Source organism: Uloborus diversus, chromosome 1, assembly GCF_026930045.1.
Source record: "Uloborus diversus isolate 005 chromosome 1, Udiv.v.3.1, whole genome shotgun sequence".
Lineage (NCBI taxonomy): Eukaryota > Metazoa > Arthropoda > Arachnida > Araneae > Uloboridae > Uloborus > Uloborus diversus.
Genome location: NC_072731.1, coordinates 172,733,436 through 172,749,095, shown reverse-complemented (window position 1 = coordinate 172,749,095; position 15,660 = coordinate 172,733,436). Strand labels below are relative to the sequence as shown.

Below are 15,660 nucleotides of genomic sequence, written 5' to 3'. Positions count from 1 at the left end.
GTTAAAGACTAAAAAGTTAAGAAAATAGTTAAAGACTGAAAATAATTGAAAAACGCTAAAATAGTGAAAAAAAAAAAAAAATCAAAGTGCTAAATGACAGGAAAAAACGTTAAAGTTCAAAATGTGTGAAAGAATATTTAAGTTAATTATTTCTTTGAAAATTTAACAAGTAAGAAAAAATATTTTGTTGTATGAAAGTCAAAAAAAAAAAAAAAAAAAAAATTAGTTAAGAAAATTATTTCTTCGAAATTTTTACAAGTTAGAAAAAATATTTGTAAATTTGACAAAGAAAAATGAAATTAGTTAAGAAAATTTAACAAGTTAGAAAAAATAAAAATGATAAAGTTTGAAATGCATGAAAAAGAAAATCAAAGTTTAAAATATATTTCAAGTCCACAAAGCATTGAACCAAATCTAAAATCTCGAATGGGTTGTATTTAAATAAATCTTTACTTAAGTGAAAACTTTGTTATTATGAAAAATAATAATAATGATGATAGTTTCAATTATGAGCTGAAATTCAGTTAATGATATGCCATGATTAGTACTAAAGAGTAAATTAACTGATGGTTTTAAAATTAATTTAATTGTAATATTCGTTGTCATGGTACAGATTCACATTAAGACTGAAAGAGTAATGAAAAATATAGCATAGTGGTTAGCATACGTTTTTGCTAACTCAAAGTTTGGGTGTTCGATTCCCAACTTCAACACTCTGTAAAAATAAAAATAATTAAATTCGTAGAAATAAAAAAATAAAAATAAACCTCTCAATAGATGGCGCCATGAACGTTAAACACCGCATAAGTTAAAGCATAGCAACAGGTGTTGCCAACCGAAAACTAAAAACTCTGGTTGTCATGACAACAAGTTCAAAATATTCTAAGTCCGAAAACGCGCGAAAAAACGACAAAATGCGCGAAAATACCCTCTTAAAAGGTTACAAAAAAAAAAAAATGACAAAGTTCAATAAACGCGCGAAAAAACGACAAAATGCGCGAAAATACCCTCGTAAATGGTTACAAAGAAAAAATGACAAAGTTCGAAAACGCGCGAAAAACGACAAAATGCGCGAAAATACCCCCGTAATCTTCTACAAAGATTACACGGAGGCGCAGCCATGAGATCAGAGGGGGGTCAACCCAAGGTCAGAGGGGGATTGGGAGGCGGATTGCAGATGCATACCACCGACACCGCCTCCGGTTGCAGAACTCTCATAAGTACCCTACTAACGAGGCGTCCAGGCAGAGATCTTTCAAACAAAAAAATGTTTGGTTGAATCGAATCATTCATTCAAAAAATACCAGCGGGGAGGAGGGGCACAGAAAGAAAAAAAGACAGCTCTTTTCTCCATCTTAATGCTCTGCTATATATGTGCACATTTGTTTCCCAATGTTCGTTTTATATTATAATGTACATTTTTCTTCCTTTTTCCTTAACTTATTTTGCGATGCATTACACAATGTAATATGTCTTTTTCTTTCTTTAATGTTACGAGAAAATAAACTGCAAAGGGGTTCCTTCATACTAAAGCAGTTGTTTTCAAGAATTTAAAACTTTTCTGCCGTTAATTTCGTTTGGACGATACGAATCGTTTTCAACTCAACCTCTACAACTTTAAAAACGAAATATAAAAAAAAATGATTTAATTAAAAAAATTTTATTTGAGGATAAAAATTAGGATTGAAAAACTCAAGGCTACTCTATGAAGTGGAGATATTACATACAGAAGCAGCTACTCTCTAGGGATGAAGATTACAAAAGCTTCCGTAGAATTTCTTATTATAATATAAAAAAAGCAATAATTTAATGCCATAGTATATATTTATTTCAATTAAAATACATTTGTGTACTACTCCTATTTTAGTACAGAAAAGTGATATAAAATTTTGACTATTTGTTTTCAGGGACAATGATGAACTTATAAAAGATTATTTTCCTAAAGCTCAGCTTTTAGGTTTTAAAGGAGGAAATCATTTTATCCACCAGTCATATCCTGAGGATTTTGTGAGAGAGACTGCAAGGTTCATCACTGGAGTAATTAATCCTTGATTGAAACGTTTTTGATAGTAGAGAAGTAAAATCTAGCAATCAATAAAAACTTAACGTTATCCCAAAACATCTTATGTGTTCAATAAAATAAGTGGATACGTTTTATTTACTTGGATTTTTCTTTTAAATTAAAAAAAAAAAAATTCTACTTTACTGAAAATTTAGACATTAAGAACTAAAAGAGCTAAAATCTGGTGTTCTGATCTATAGAAAAGCAGTGGCTTTTTGTAATAGAAATTTAATAAATATCGTATTTTGAAAGTATTGGTGTTTGTATGATAAATTAGTAATTTCATAATATACAACATTACACTCATTGATTAATATATATTTTACACCACCGTCCGAAACAATAATAAGTATTTAGTGAAGAAGTTCTTTAATTGCTTTGAGATTAAATGGAAAAAAAGCATTTTTTTTTCTATCGAAGATAACTATTGATACTTTTACATACATCATTATTACTCTCGTATGCGTATGAGAGCTATTTCCAAAGGAGCTGAATAAATAATTAGATTTGTGCATCTTTCGTAAATTATTCTACCTAAAACAATGGTGTTGCTCTTGATACGATTTAGTTCATCGTACAAATGCTATGAAGTCAATTGTTAAAAAGCAAATTTATGCATAAACGTATTTATTCGTGTTTAAGAACTTATTTCTTAAAACACATGAAATCTATTAAAAGCATTAAAAAGGCTCAAAGGCAAAATTACAATTAAAGTTGTAAACGAGTGAATTGGGGCGTCGGTCGTAGAATCTCTTTTCATTGCAAAGAAATGAGCTAGTGGGTAAAAAAACATGAAACAAAAAAAACTCCCCTTTTTTCGGTAACTGTTGTCCATAAGCACATTTCAATGCAGGGGAATATAATCCTAAATCATGTGTCTTTAGCTTAATTTTTAGGGATCGTTTTGTATTTCAGACGTTGTTTTAATGATCTTTTTATTTTTGTACAATGTTAAATAACTTATTCTAATTTATATCAGTTTTTCTACTAGAAAATACAGTTTTGAAAACGTGGTTACTTATCTTAGAGAAAGCTAGACTAAATAAACATTAATCACAGTTTGTTTGGTTCACTGCTTGATTTTATTAGGTGCTTTTTTAAATCAAATAACGGACGTCACTCTTTCGCTAAAATTTTATCGGTTAAATGGTGAAACCGTCCGATTAAGGAATGACAGTTTCAATTGTTGTCCGAAAATGGTCAAAATTAATATTGCAGTCTGCGCTGTTCTTGTTAATAAAACGTTTTTTTAACAGCTTTGTGCGTATTAATTCAAATAGCAAGTAAGCATATAACAACGATTGATTCCGGTCTAATCACGGAATAATAAGGTTTTCAAACCGATTTTTTAGAGATTAGGATGAACATTTTCCAAAACCCTGCCACACGTTCAATGTTGATGGCAAAGATAAAACAATGGCTGTTGATTTTCAGATGATAGTAAATACTTGTAAAATGTCAATTCAATGATACATTAGCAGCTTTAAAAAAATTTGAATATATTAGAATTAGAAGTACGTAAGTCGAGTTCATCGGATGCAAGAAAATTTAGAATAATGTAAGAATAAATATATAGGGGAAAGTGGGGTAAAACCTGGACCCTAAGGTTTGAAGACTTCCAGAAATCACAGTTTTTAGCATAAAGGAACAAAATATTGCAAAAGTAAATCAAACAATGAATCTGTTAAGAGATCAAACAATGAATTTGTTTGTTACGTTAATGAAATGAATGGTTGGTGTTTTTTGTTTTTATAGGCGATTATCGTCTTCTACAGCTCTTCATTCCTCTTCCTGTAATTGATCCCATTCCCACTCACTTGCAATACATTCGTTATTTTTTAATTAACAACCGAAATATTCACCAGAAATGATTTATATGGCTGAACAAGGCTTGCCGGGTCGGCTAGTATATATATATTTTTCAACTTCAGAGCAAAGCTAAGTATTTCGCATTAAATTATCGCCCTAAGCCAGGGCTAAGGCCGAAATACATAAAATACACCGCCAGCTCAGTTATTCCATCCGAGGACTGCAATTTCGTGCTTTTAGCTCTCGTGCTTTTTAGCACTCAGTGCTAAAAAGCACGAAACTGCAGTCCTCGGGTGGAATAACTGAGCTGGCGGCGTATTGTATGCATACACATATATTTTTACTGATGCAGTATAAAGATAATAACAATAAACATTTTTTGTGACTGATAGTTAAGCTAAGAACGGCAGAAGAGTTATATTGCACCTTTTTTTTAAAAAATTAGTTACTACGTTAACACATCCTCAAAGCTATTAATACGTGAGGGAAATTAAACATATATATATATATATATATATATATATATATATATATATATATATATATATATATATATATATATATATATATATAATATTCTTTTAAATAATTCAGCTTTAGACACTTAAAAGTGATAGCATTTTGCTAAAAAATAAAAGAATGAGCCAAATTAACCAAAAACTTTTTAATTTGAAGAGATATACTGATGTATAATAAAATTGAGCTCCGGATCATTATTTAACTACTTGTTTCATTGATAAAATAATGCAACGTTATTACGATGATTACTTAATTGAGTTCTGCCAAGGTTACAACTTGTCCAACGTGACATTTACTACAATATCATTACATTTTGTCCTTGAAATCATCTTTGCTTATAAAAGCACTTTAAAGGAAAGTATTGTGTAAGGTAATTTGACAGTCAGGTTATTCATTTTTCCCGCTTAGCCTACAACAGTACATTTAGTTGTTCTCTTTATGAATGAAAGAAATTTGCCTTTAAGCGGAATTACGTTGCGAACTGACACTTGAGGAAAAAATATCATGCAAACGCTATACCATCAAACATTCGTAAAAATAATCTATTTCATTTGGTTACAAAATGAACTCACGCAAATGTTTGCTGTGTTGTCTTATTTGCTACTTTTCAGTACGGGGTAAGTTTCTAATGCTTTTATGCAAGAACTGTTCATCATTGTAGTATTATTCCATTTATGATCATGCAATGTGAGCCTATTTATAACCCGAACTACAGCAAATTATGTTACTGAGCAGAATTATACTTGGCGCATAAACGGGCGATAAGCCAAAAATGAATAACTTCCTAATCATGATCCTTGATTTCTGGTCAAGCAAAATAGTGTAGGTTAATCGAATAAATAAATAAACTGTTTACTAAAATTTACATTCTCAAAATTATACTGCCAAACGAGCTGATGTGTGCATCACATGATTTCATTTTACTCCAATTTAATGTCATTTACCCATTTCTGGCAATTTTAAAGTGATTCAATAGTTAACTCTCTAAATATCACAAACAGTGGCCAAATTAATACCAGATTTTAAAAAAAGCGCCAAATTTGTCGCCAATTCGGCGACAAAACTTGGCGACCAAAAGACTGGCGATATATTGCCGAGTGTCCGCCAAATTGTAACACCGCTTGACTTTACATTGTAACTAACAATGATTTCCCCCACAAAGGGGCAAAAGACCCCTTTAGAAACCCCCGAATGCAACAAAAAGAGGAGGTGCCCAACTAGACACCACTAGGAGTCAAGGACGGATACAAGGGAGGGGCGATGGGTGCGATCGCCCCCTCCTTGAGCGAGATACAGGAACCGTCTTCAGGTTAATTTTCGATATTTAATTTCCAAAAACGGCAATTTTACATAATCTTTATTAGTATTAGGAAAAAGGAAATTTCTCGGAATACTGAAGGAATTGAAGCTTGGAAAACGCAATTGTAGCCCATCTCTTATTGCTCTGGAAATAGGGACCAGAACTTTCCATTGGATTTTTCTTTTTTTTTTTTTTTTCGAAATTGAAGATCCAGAACTTCAGTTTTACACGATCTTAGATGATATTAGAAATTGGTTCAAGGGTTTTCCCTGAATATTTTTCGAAAGAAACACAACTGTAGGACACCTGTGATTACGTCAAGGTACGGGATGGGGTTCAGAACACTCCTTCAAAAGTTTTTAGAAATTAAAGTTTCAAAGAATTAACAGTAAAAAATCGCCCCCTCCTTGAACATTTTCTAGATACACCCTTGCTAGGAGTCGACGTACCAAATTTCAACTTTCTAGGACATACCGTTCTTGAGTTATGCGACATACATACGCACATACGTAGATACAGACGTAATGAAAAAACTCGCCGTAATTAACTCGGGAATCGTCAAAATGGATATTTTGCGTGCCTATACGTTCTTAGGCACTTATCCATGGGGGGGGGGGAGGGGTCGAGTCGAAAAAAAAACTCAACATTCATTCGGGGGTGAGCAAAATGGAGATTAAGGTCGATTTTTGCGTGAAAAATTTTCCGCGAATACAATACTTCCTTTTATTTTTGTAATTGGAAGTAAAAAGGGATGAATTAGTGCCACGGCACACCAGAGTTCCGGTCATTCTTTTTTGGAAGAATCTTTTTTTCAAAATATAATAATTTAATTTAATTTTTGAATTGATTTTCTTTCCGTCATCACTTTATTTCTTCATATATCACTCCTAGCGCTTTTCACGTATAAAAACAATTCCACTAGTTAGCAATTGTTGCTTATGATGAAAAGTTCAATACCCCCTCCGTAGTTTCTCTAAATAACTAAAAACAAAATTTTAGAATCGTTATAAATAATTAAGGATTTATTTAAATTTCTTGTATTAACGCAAACTCTCAGAAATGAATCGCTTACTTTCGTGAATTGAAGGGCTTGCTGCAAAAAAGAGGTAGCTCCATTTTCTATGTTTGCAACAGATCTACATTAGATCTGTATACAATAACCCACACATTTTCCGTTTTTACACTTTACTAACTCCCCTTGTATGCATTTGAGTGCTACGATCTCACGAAATTTTTGTCATTTCAAAAATTTCCTCAAAGTATTTTCACGATGCCGTTTTGACAAATACAACGGAAACTTAGAGAGATTTGATTATTAGTGTTTTTAAGGGGGTTCATAATCTTCTATTTATCCAAATGAAATTGTTCTCTAATAACGCTATCTTTCATAAAGAGACTTGCAAATGAGAGTTCAGTTAAAACGTTCAATTTGTCAGATTATAATGAAAAACTACTTCCAGACAATACGCGAACAGTCGAATACAAAAATAAAGAAATTTAAGTTGTGAAGAAATTAAATAATAGTGTTAAACATTTCATTTGCGGGAAACTGATGAGCAATAAGTAATTGATCATTGCCGGAAGTTTTGTCCAACATGAAGAAGACAATTTCCTTTTTTTCTTTTTTTACACGAAATTTTTTATATGTGTATTAATAGAAATTCACAAAGCCAAGGAAGTACTATGTTAAACATTGCCATAATTTCTCACAATATTAACTGTAGATATTGAAGCTGTTGCAGTTTTTGTCTTAAATAATATTCGCACAAAGATTTTTTTCATTAGCTATCAGCTGTTTCTAGACTTTTATTTGATAGCTAGAGTAGTTTCTCTATCAAAAAACCATTTAATTGGATTTCTTTGTTTCATTGTTTTTTCTTTTCAATATATGGGTGCCATTTTTCCTAGCATTTTTAGTTGTCTAAATAGAAAATCGATATTTTATTTTATAGAATAATTATCTGCTACACTTTTAACGGATAATATAAATATTGCTGGTTTTTTTTTTAGGAACATTCTGTGGTTTCTATATTTATTTTATTTTTAGTTTTTTCCCCCTGATATGCAATGTAAAATATTAACATACAAATTCCAAACTGTTAACAACAGGAGGTATTCAACTATTAGTTTCTTAAACATTTAATACTTGTATTGAAAAATAAAATATGTGAGTTTAATTATCTTTAGATTTCATTTTGCCTAAAAATGTTTGTCATATCAATGAATGAACAAAGGATTAAATGTGAATAAATATTAAACAATCAACTGTTTTACTAACTTTTGTAATTTTGTAATTATAAAGGAACAGATGCAGAGAAAATAAACCTTGCGTTTGATCTTTATGAACCGGCTACTGACTCAAAAGTAAATTATCCTCCAATTATTCTCCTCCATGGATTTATGGATTCTAGAAGAAGTTGGAAATTTGTTGCTCAACCTATAGCTGATAAAACAGGCCGGATGGTAATTTTATATTTTCATTTAATTAAAAAAATAATTTAACTAGATATTTTTTCTTTTACGGATGTGCCGTATAAGTCGTTTTATGTAATTTATAGAGAAATAACTTTACTTTTCAAAATATAACATTTTACAAACTTCATGGAACATTTTTTTTCAATTCTTTTTCTTCTTTTGGATGTTTTGCTTTGGTTTCTTAGCGTATATTTGACACAATACTATCTAAGTAAAGCTGTTACGGTTGAATAACTTTAAACAATACTTTTAAAAATTGCTTTTCCAAGAGTTTATCACGGTATTGCTGACAACGCTCCTAATTCGTTCGGGAGATTACGAGAATTTCGATACTTTTTTCCCGAACGTCAAAATGCAGTAAATCACTTGCATGTTTTATCAAAACAACGACATTGTCCCAGAAAGGTTTTTTTTCAGTCATTAAAGTCCCGGAAAAAACTGTAATGGTAAAACAGTCGCGATCTCTAAAACAAAACCTTTTCATACACGTGTATGAAAATTGCTTGTATCCAATCATTCTTGAAATATGTTTGCTTCATTTTTCGCTTTTTAAAATGTTTTATTTCTCAAAAAATGCGGTGAAACAATTCCGATTTTGCACTGAACTTCCTAAAATTCTACCTATTGCAAGAAATGTTAAATAGTAATTTCATTTTTCGAATTTATGTTCCTATTTAGAGTTAATTTAACATTTCGACTGCTATGGGTATCATATGTTATATCTATAGTTCGAGCTAACCTTACCTGGCAATGTCGTAATAAGGAACTGCGTAGTTTTCACAATGTTGCAGGTTAGATTTGCCCAAACTAAAAAGATGTTTTCATTAGGACTCCGGCTGCCAAATATAGTAGCCCCTGCCCCAAACTTTGCCTCATGGTGGACATTTGCAATTTTGGATTGGCAGTCAGAGTGTTGAGAAAATCCTACTTGCATTAAAAAAAAAAAAAAACCTGTAGCAACTTTAATCGCTCAATTTACTCATGCAAACTGCAAAGTCCCCATAACTTATGCATGCGTCAAGGTCATACATATCAACACATAATTATTATTGTTGATTTTCTTTTTTTTTTTCTTTTTTTTACGGTATAAAGTGCAGCTTTGGTTAGTTGAGCTGTGACCTTGACTATGTTTACCTGTTTAAAGGGAGTTTAGTAGAAATAGACGTGTTATTGCCTCGGATTTTAGTTGGAATATTTTTGAGAACTACTAGGAAAGTTTCTCAGCTCAACTTAGCGCCAATTAACCCTCCCTATTTACCAAAACAGAGGTAAACATTGTCAGAGTCGGAGCTCAACTTCACAGAGCCTCACGATATGTGCCCTTTTGATATCAGATGTTGTAGCGTTTTTGAGCTTACATCTAAAAACCTGTTTTCTCACTGAACAAGAAATGGTGCTCATTTGAGCAATTAAAACTTCAACGTTACAAAGCATTCAAATAATCCATTTAAGTTTATTTCACTGACCAAGAAAATTTGGGGAAAAAAAATGTAATTTTGACGTAATTTAAAAGCATAATTCAAAAGATAAAAGGATGTTTCCTTCATTTCAGGTCTACGCTCTTGATGTTCGTAACCATGGTGATAGTCTTTGGACAGATGAAATAAGTATGGATATTATGGTCGACGATCTGGAAGACTTTTTCGCTTTAAACAACATATCACAAGCTATAATTGTTGGCCACAGTATTGGCGGGAGAATAGTTCAGTCTTTCGCTTTAAAACAGGTACACAATACTTCCCAACACCAAGTGTGTGACTTCTTCCATCAACGATTTCGCTCTACTTTTTCAGATTTATTTTACGCACTAAACTTAAGGTAGTAAAATGCATTAATATTTTTTGTAATAAGCACGTAATAAGTACATGAAATACACCGCCATATCAGTCATTCCAGCCGAGGACTGCAGTTCCCCTGCTTACTGAAAATGTAATAAGTGTTTTAAATACAGTGAAATCTGTGTAAGTTGACCACCTGCGGTGCACTACTTTAGTGGTCAGCTTAAACAGGTGGTCAACTTATAAAGGTTGATTTATATGAGAAGGGCTAATTCCGAGCTTGAAAAAAAAAAAAAATCAACTTAGATAGGTGGTCAACTTACAAGGGTGGTCAACTTTACAGGTTTTACTGTATGTCGAAAATTTTCGAGTTCATCTTTAAAACAGTCACTGATTTCAAGAGCGTATTACTCGAAGTTTTCATTCTTGAGCGAAAATTATAAAAGATTTAATTACGCAAGCAAAGTGATCTTCTGAGTTTGAATGTTTCAAATTGAGCGTATGTGCATTAATGCCTCGATCTGTAAGCGTTTTAGCAGGAAACTGTATGAATTGGTTCAAAATGAAAACATTTTATTTTGAATTTTAAAAGCAAGTAGCTTTTCCTTAGTTAAGCAGGCATAATAAACCCTAAACTATAAGTTACCACCCATATAGGAATGGAGAGGTTCGTGCTGCTTAATGCCCAAACTTTCATATTCAACCTTTGATAGGTAACCTTACCATATTTGCGGAGCTATCGTTGGTGGGTTAAATAGTTTTAGCTACGAGTGCAGAGATATATTCAGTTTCTATTTGAGGCTTTTTGCCTTTAGATTTTCTGGCTATTCTAGGATGATGAGCCCAAAATCGGGTAAAACAGCAGTGTCTGGATGCTGTAAAGCGTTGTTTTATTTTAATAATGAACTTTAGCTCAGGGAAAGAAAAATTGTAACTTGAATACTGAAGTACAATTACTTCAAAAATACGACACTGACTCTTGTCAATGAAATTCTTCGTCAAGTGATGTAAATCGCAATAATCACTTAAATTCTGTGTCAAGGGAAAAAAAAAGGGAGCAACAGACCGCTATGCTTAACAAAAAATTTATAATTGGAGCTGAATTTGGAAAAAAAATAAAATTACATAATAATAATAATAATAATAATAATAATAATAATAACAACAATAAACAAAAATTAAACATAAATAAAAAAAAGTGCAGAATAAACTAAATACAATTTACTTTCAATTTTTTTTTTTTTCCCAGATGCACAAATAATAACACCGAAGCCCAAATTAATAAAGGTACACGGAAAATATTTCCCGAAATAATAAAGTTTTACAGCTTACAGAAAATCTATTTTTAAAAAACGCCAAAGCTTCTATGTAATTCTTAGATTGAAATTTTAAATATAACATTATTATTACAGCCTGACAAAGTTGAAAAGCTTATAGTTGAAGAAATGTCAATGGCAGACATGGCAGATGCACCCACAGCAGTAGTTGGATTAATAGTGAGATTCATCAAGAAAGCAATTAGTACAATACCGCCTGATGCTGATGAAGAAATAGCGATCAATTTTGTTAAAGCTTACTTTTTAAAGAAGATTCCCGCAGTAAGTCTATCTGTCTTTTGTTGTTTTCAAATCTCCAGAACGCGCAGCAATTTTCTGCAATAATCCCTGCAGAAAAATCAAATGGTGGGCTATAAGTTTTTTCTACCTACAGTTGCAAATTTTAGTTCCAAAATTTTCCTGAAGATGGCGCTGTAGATAGTAAGTAACATAATCAAAGAAAGAGAGAAAATTACATCATACTTTTTCAAAAAATGTTTTTAATGAGCAAAATTACATAAGAATACTTTTAAAATGTCTACCGTTGGCTACAATCCTATGTTGCAATCAAAGGAAAATTCGGTGAATTTCATTTCTTTCTTTTTGATTTACGGGCTTACTATCTGAAGCGCCATCTGTTGAAACCATTTTGAAGTACAATTTAGAGCTTACGGGGGGGGGGGGATATTGCGGCTCATCACATGAGTTTTCGGCAAGAATTAGTTTTTTATCATCAACCGTTTTCTTGTTTTAAATTTTTAAAAACAGTCATTCTATTTCAGGACAACCTGTAACGTAACAGTGCTGTAAAACTTATTGCTATAGTAATTTTAGTAGAAGGACTTCATAATTTCATTTTAATTTCTTCTTTGTTTCCTGAATTAGGCAGAAAACTTTTCCAAAATTATTTCACTTACATCATCTGTATTTATTTTATTTCAAATTAATTTTGATGATACACTTTACTTCAGATTTTTTCCGTAGATTATTTTCCTCTAAATCCTCTGATTCAAGGAAGTTTGATTTTTCATACATCTTCATACGGTCTCGACTATTTTAAAATACGTGTAGCGTATCGCATTATTCAAAGCTGAGCTTCATACAGAATGTAGTATTTTTTGGAACATATAATGCGCTTCACGTGTGATTTGGCAAAAATTAAGTAACTAAATCACTACTCTTTTACAAAATCTTACATGACGCAGCTTTATAATCACGATTTTTTCTTTCAAATTTCAATTATTAGCGTTCAGTTTACAAATTTAAACTCAATTATTGAGCATTTATTTGTATAAAGAATAACTCGTGTAAAGGGAAATTATGCGCAATAGATGTATCTTTTGAATTTTTTATATTTGTAACTCATTATTTTGAGTTGATACTTTTCAAATAGGATCTCGAAACACATACACCAAAAGTTTAAAATTTAAACGGTGTAGAAGAATAGCAGATTATAAATTAAAATTATCTTTCGCGAAGCAGCCATTTAATACATGCGAGTCAACCAGAGGAGTTAAAACTATTATCTCTATGCATGGCCGCACTTGATTCTTATCCGCCGTGACAACCAGTGAAAATCATGGCAACAAAGCGGGCGCTACAGGCAATCCCTGTTTTCCATTCTTACAATCAAAATGTCCATTGATTGGTGTATACACAGAATTAGGTTAAACGCCTCTTGCGGTCAAAATAGGTGACATATGAAGTCACATTTTTCGAGAATTTCAAGAGCAGATCATCTGAGGCTATGAAAGAAAGAAAAGTCATAAACTGTCAAGGCCCGTAAGAATCTAGTGCGGCCATGCTTTAACCTAAACTACTCTAATTTAATTTTACTTTAAAACCTACTAAAATGCATTCTATTTTCTTTTATTTCAGAATTCAAATTTTATCATTCCATTTTAATTTAGGCTGTAATACCTACCACGTGGCTTGAGCTGGCACCAATCTATCGAAAAAATGGCACCATTACATGGCAAGTAAACCTTGATGTATTAGAACAGTCAATCTATTTAGGAGCCATGAGAAACAACCTCACGGGTACATACGAAGGCAGCACTTTGTTCCTGTATGGCACCAAGTCCTTCTTGCAAGTGTAAGTGAAAATATAGCAAAAAAAAAAAAACTGCAGAGAATGCTAAATGTCGTTTTTTCTTCCTTTCTTTTTTTTTTTTTTTTTTTTTTTTGATTTTCTGATGCAAAAAGTTGTTTTGAATGAGATCATTCAAGTAGATTGTGTTCAATTCTATCGATGTCTATAAACCAGTTACGTAGAGAGAAAATTCTTACTGGGTGGGGGAAGGAAATTTCTGGCTGAGCGATTGGTAGATGTTGATCGCATTCGGTACGATTGAATTCTGTTAGAGTTGAATATGAACCTTAGGCCAAAATTTACTCTCGTTGATGAAATGTGTTTTAGATAGAAAATACGTAAACCGTAAGTTTCCTACCTCCATCGCCGAATGTGACTAATAGTTTATTTGTAAGTCGCTCAGAAAGCTGGTATTTAATTTTTCCATCGTTTTAAAGTTTTTAAACTTAAAGGGTACATTCAACTCTAACAGAATTTAATTGAATCGATTGCAATCAATTGTATCAACCAATAGCGAAGCCAGAAATTTCCTTTGCTCCTCCCAGAAGGTCATCTCTCGCTACGCTACTGCTAGATAGAAATCGATCGCAGAGTCTCCGAGGCCCAAGGCGGGCCTCTAGTCAGTTCGGATCCCCCTAACCCCATAAAACTTCTAAAACAAACTATTTTGCTACCGTGACGGTATTTGCGCATTCGCATTTTATTGTAATTTACCATTAACACAACCGTCGTTCAACATGGATAAAATATCACCAGAAATTTGTTGCCGAAATAAGCTTCTGCAATTAACGACCTATCATTTTCGTCTCTGAAATTCTAATGAAGTTGTATCGGAAAACAGTTGAACTCTGTCAATACAAAATGTCAAAAATCCACAAATTCGTTCGTAGGCGTTATTACGAATTAGTTTAGTTAGTGTTACGAATAGCCGTTATTCGTAGCAACCGTCATACTTAAATAGAATATTCAATTGGCCAGGAAATTTTATTTTTAATTCCATCCCCTTTTGGTTTACAGGGGTCTAAAAATGTCATTTTTTGTCATTTTTCTGATCTTTGAGCGGCTGTATTTTTGCCGTAGTTCATTTTGTGTTTCCGTCCCCTTCGCGAGTTATCCCCCTTTAAAATGAGTAAAAATTTTACATTTGACCTTGAACTTTAACCTGTTGCCATTTTTTAATTATTAAGTTACAACCACGTAACTCAGCATGTAAGACTATCATCTTATGCACTTTAACATCAAAGAGTAAAATTAACTGCCATAAATGTAATTCAAATAGATTTTGGCCAAAATGCAAAGGTCTAAAAGTCCCATTTTTGACTGCGAAAATCACTTTTGATGACCAATAAAATATCAAGAGTTAAGGTTAGAGAAAAAATAAAAGTGGTTTTAAACATCATTCATATGCATCTTTTTGGGATATGAGTTTCAAAAAAATTAAAAATGGTCGAGCGCACTCATCCGTTGAATCTGTATGGAATGACCCCGACTAAATTGAAATGTCCACAGGTAAAGAAATATACGGTCTTTATTTTCAATGCAAATGAATTAATATTTTCTTCTAAAAACACAATAGGAATTCTAGTACCTAACAAAATAATGAATAATTTCTGAAAAAGAGAATTACAGTATTCAACCACAACATTTTAAGTAAAGAGGTTAAAAACTTTTGTTCATCTTAGCCGATATTTTCAATTTAATGTTCGTATTATACGAGAAATTTTTAATGGAATTAGATAGCAAAATAAACTTGACGAGCAAAATGTTCGTTTTAGCCGTGATTTCGTATTAAACGTGATCGTATTAAGCGAGTTCAACTGTACTTATAGTTGACGGAGCGCAGGTCAATTTTTTTGAGCAATCACGATTGCTTATTGTTCGCATTTGACTGTTTTGAATTTCTATCATTTTATTTTCCACCAGCACCCTCTGCCAGCACCACCGCCGCGTCGACCGGCCTCACGATGCTGCTCCTCTTGCGAAAACCGTCTCCAGGTTTCGTCCATATCCTACACACACGCACACACACTCATGCCTGCGCACAGACACAAACACACACTCCTACACACACACATACACACATTCATGCCTCCACACAGACACAAACACATATGCCTACATACACACACACGCGCGCGCGCGCGCGCGTACACACACAGCACTGCATACACAACACGCACACACATGCAAACATACACACACACGCGCACCCACACACATGCACCTACACAAACACACACGCGCATTCATACACACACACGCTCGTGATTGCGAAAAGCATAATTTGAATTCAAGATGCCAAAAATTCA

The 15,660-nt window shown here is 32.6% G+C and overlaps 2 protein-coding genes across 2 annotated transcripts in view; both read left to right on the top strand.

The window, feature by feature from the left end:
* The window catches only part of LOC129233553 (protein ABHD11-like), a 104,002-nt gene extending 101,783 nt beyond the window's left edge, over positions 1-2,219 (top strand). The window contains exon 6 of the mRNA XM_054867566.1: positions 1,908-2,219. Within this exon, the coding sequence (XP_054723541.1) occupies positions 1,908-2,052 (145 nt within the window). The 3' untranslated portion in view covers positions 2,053-2,219. The remainder of the gene's footprint in view (positions 1-1,907) is intronic.
* A 2,677-nt stretch (positions 2,220-4,896) lies between these two features.
* LOC129217151 (uncharacterized) overlaps positions 4,897-15,660 on the top strand; it is a 50,028-nt gene continuing 39,264 nt past the window's right edge. The window contains exons 1-5 of the mRNA XM_054851415.1: positions 4,897-5,007; positions 7,993-8,153; positions 9,718-9,891; positions 11,356-11,541; positions 13,170-13,354. Coding sequence (XP_054707390.1) covers positions 4,953-5,007; positions 7,993-8,153; positions 9,718-9,891; positions 11,356-11,541; positions 13,170-13,354 — 761 coding nt within the window. The 5' untranslated portion in view covers positions 4,897-4,952. The remainder of the gene's footprint in view (positions 5,008-7,992; positions 8,154-9,717; positions 9,892-11,355; positions 11,542-13,169; positions 13,355-15,660) is intronic.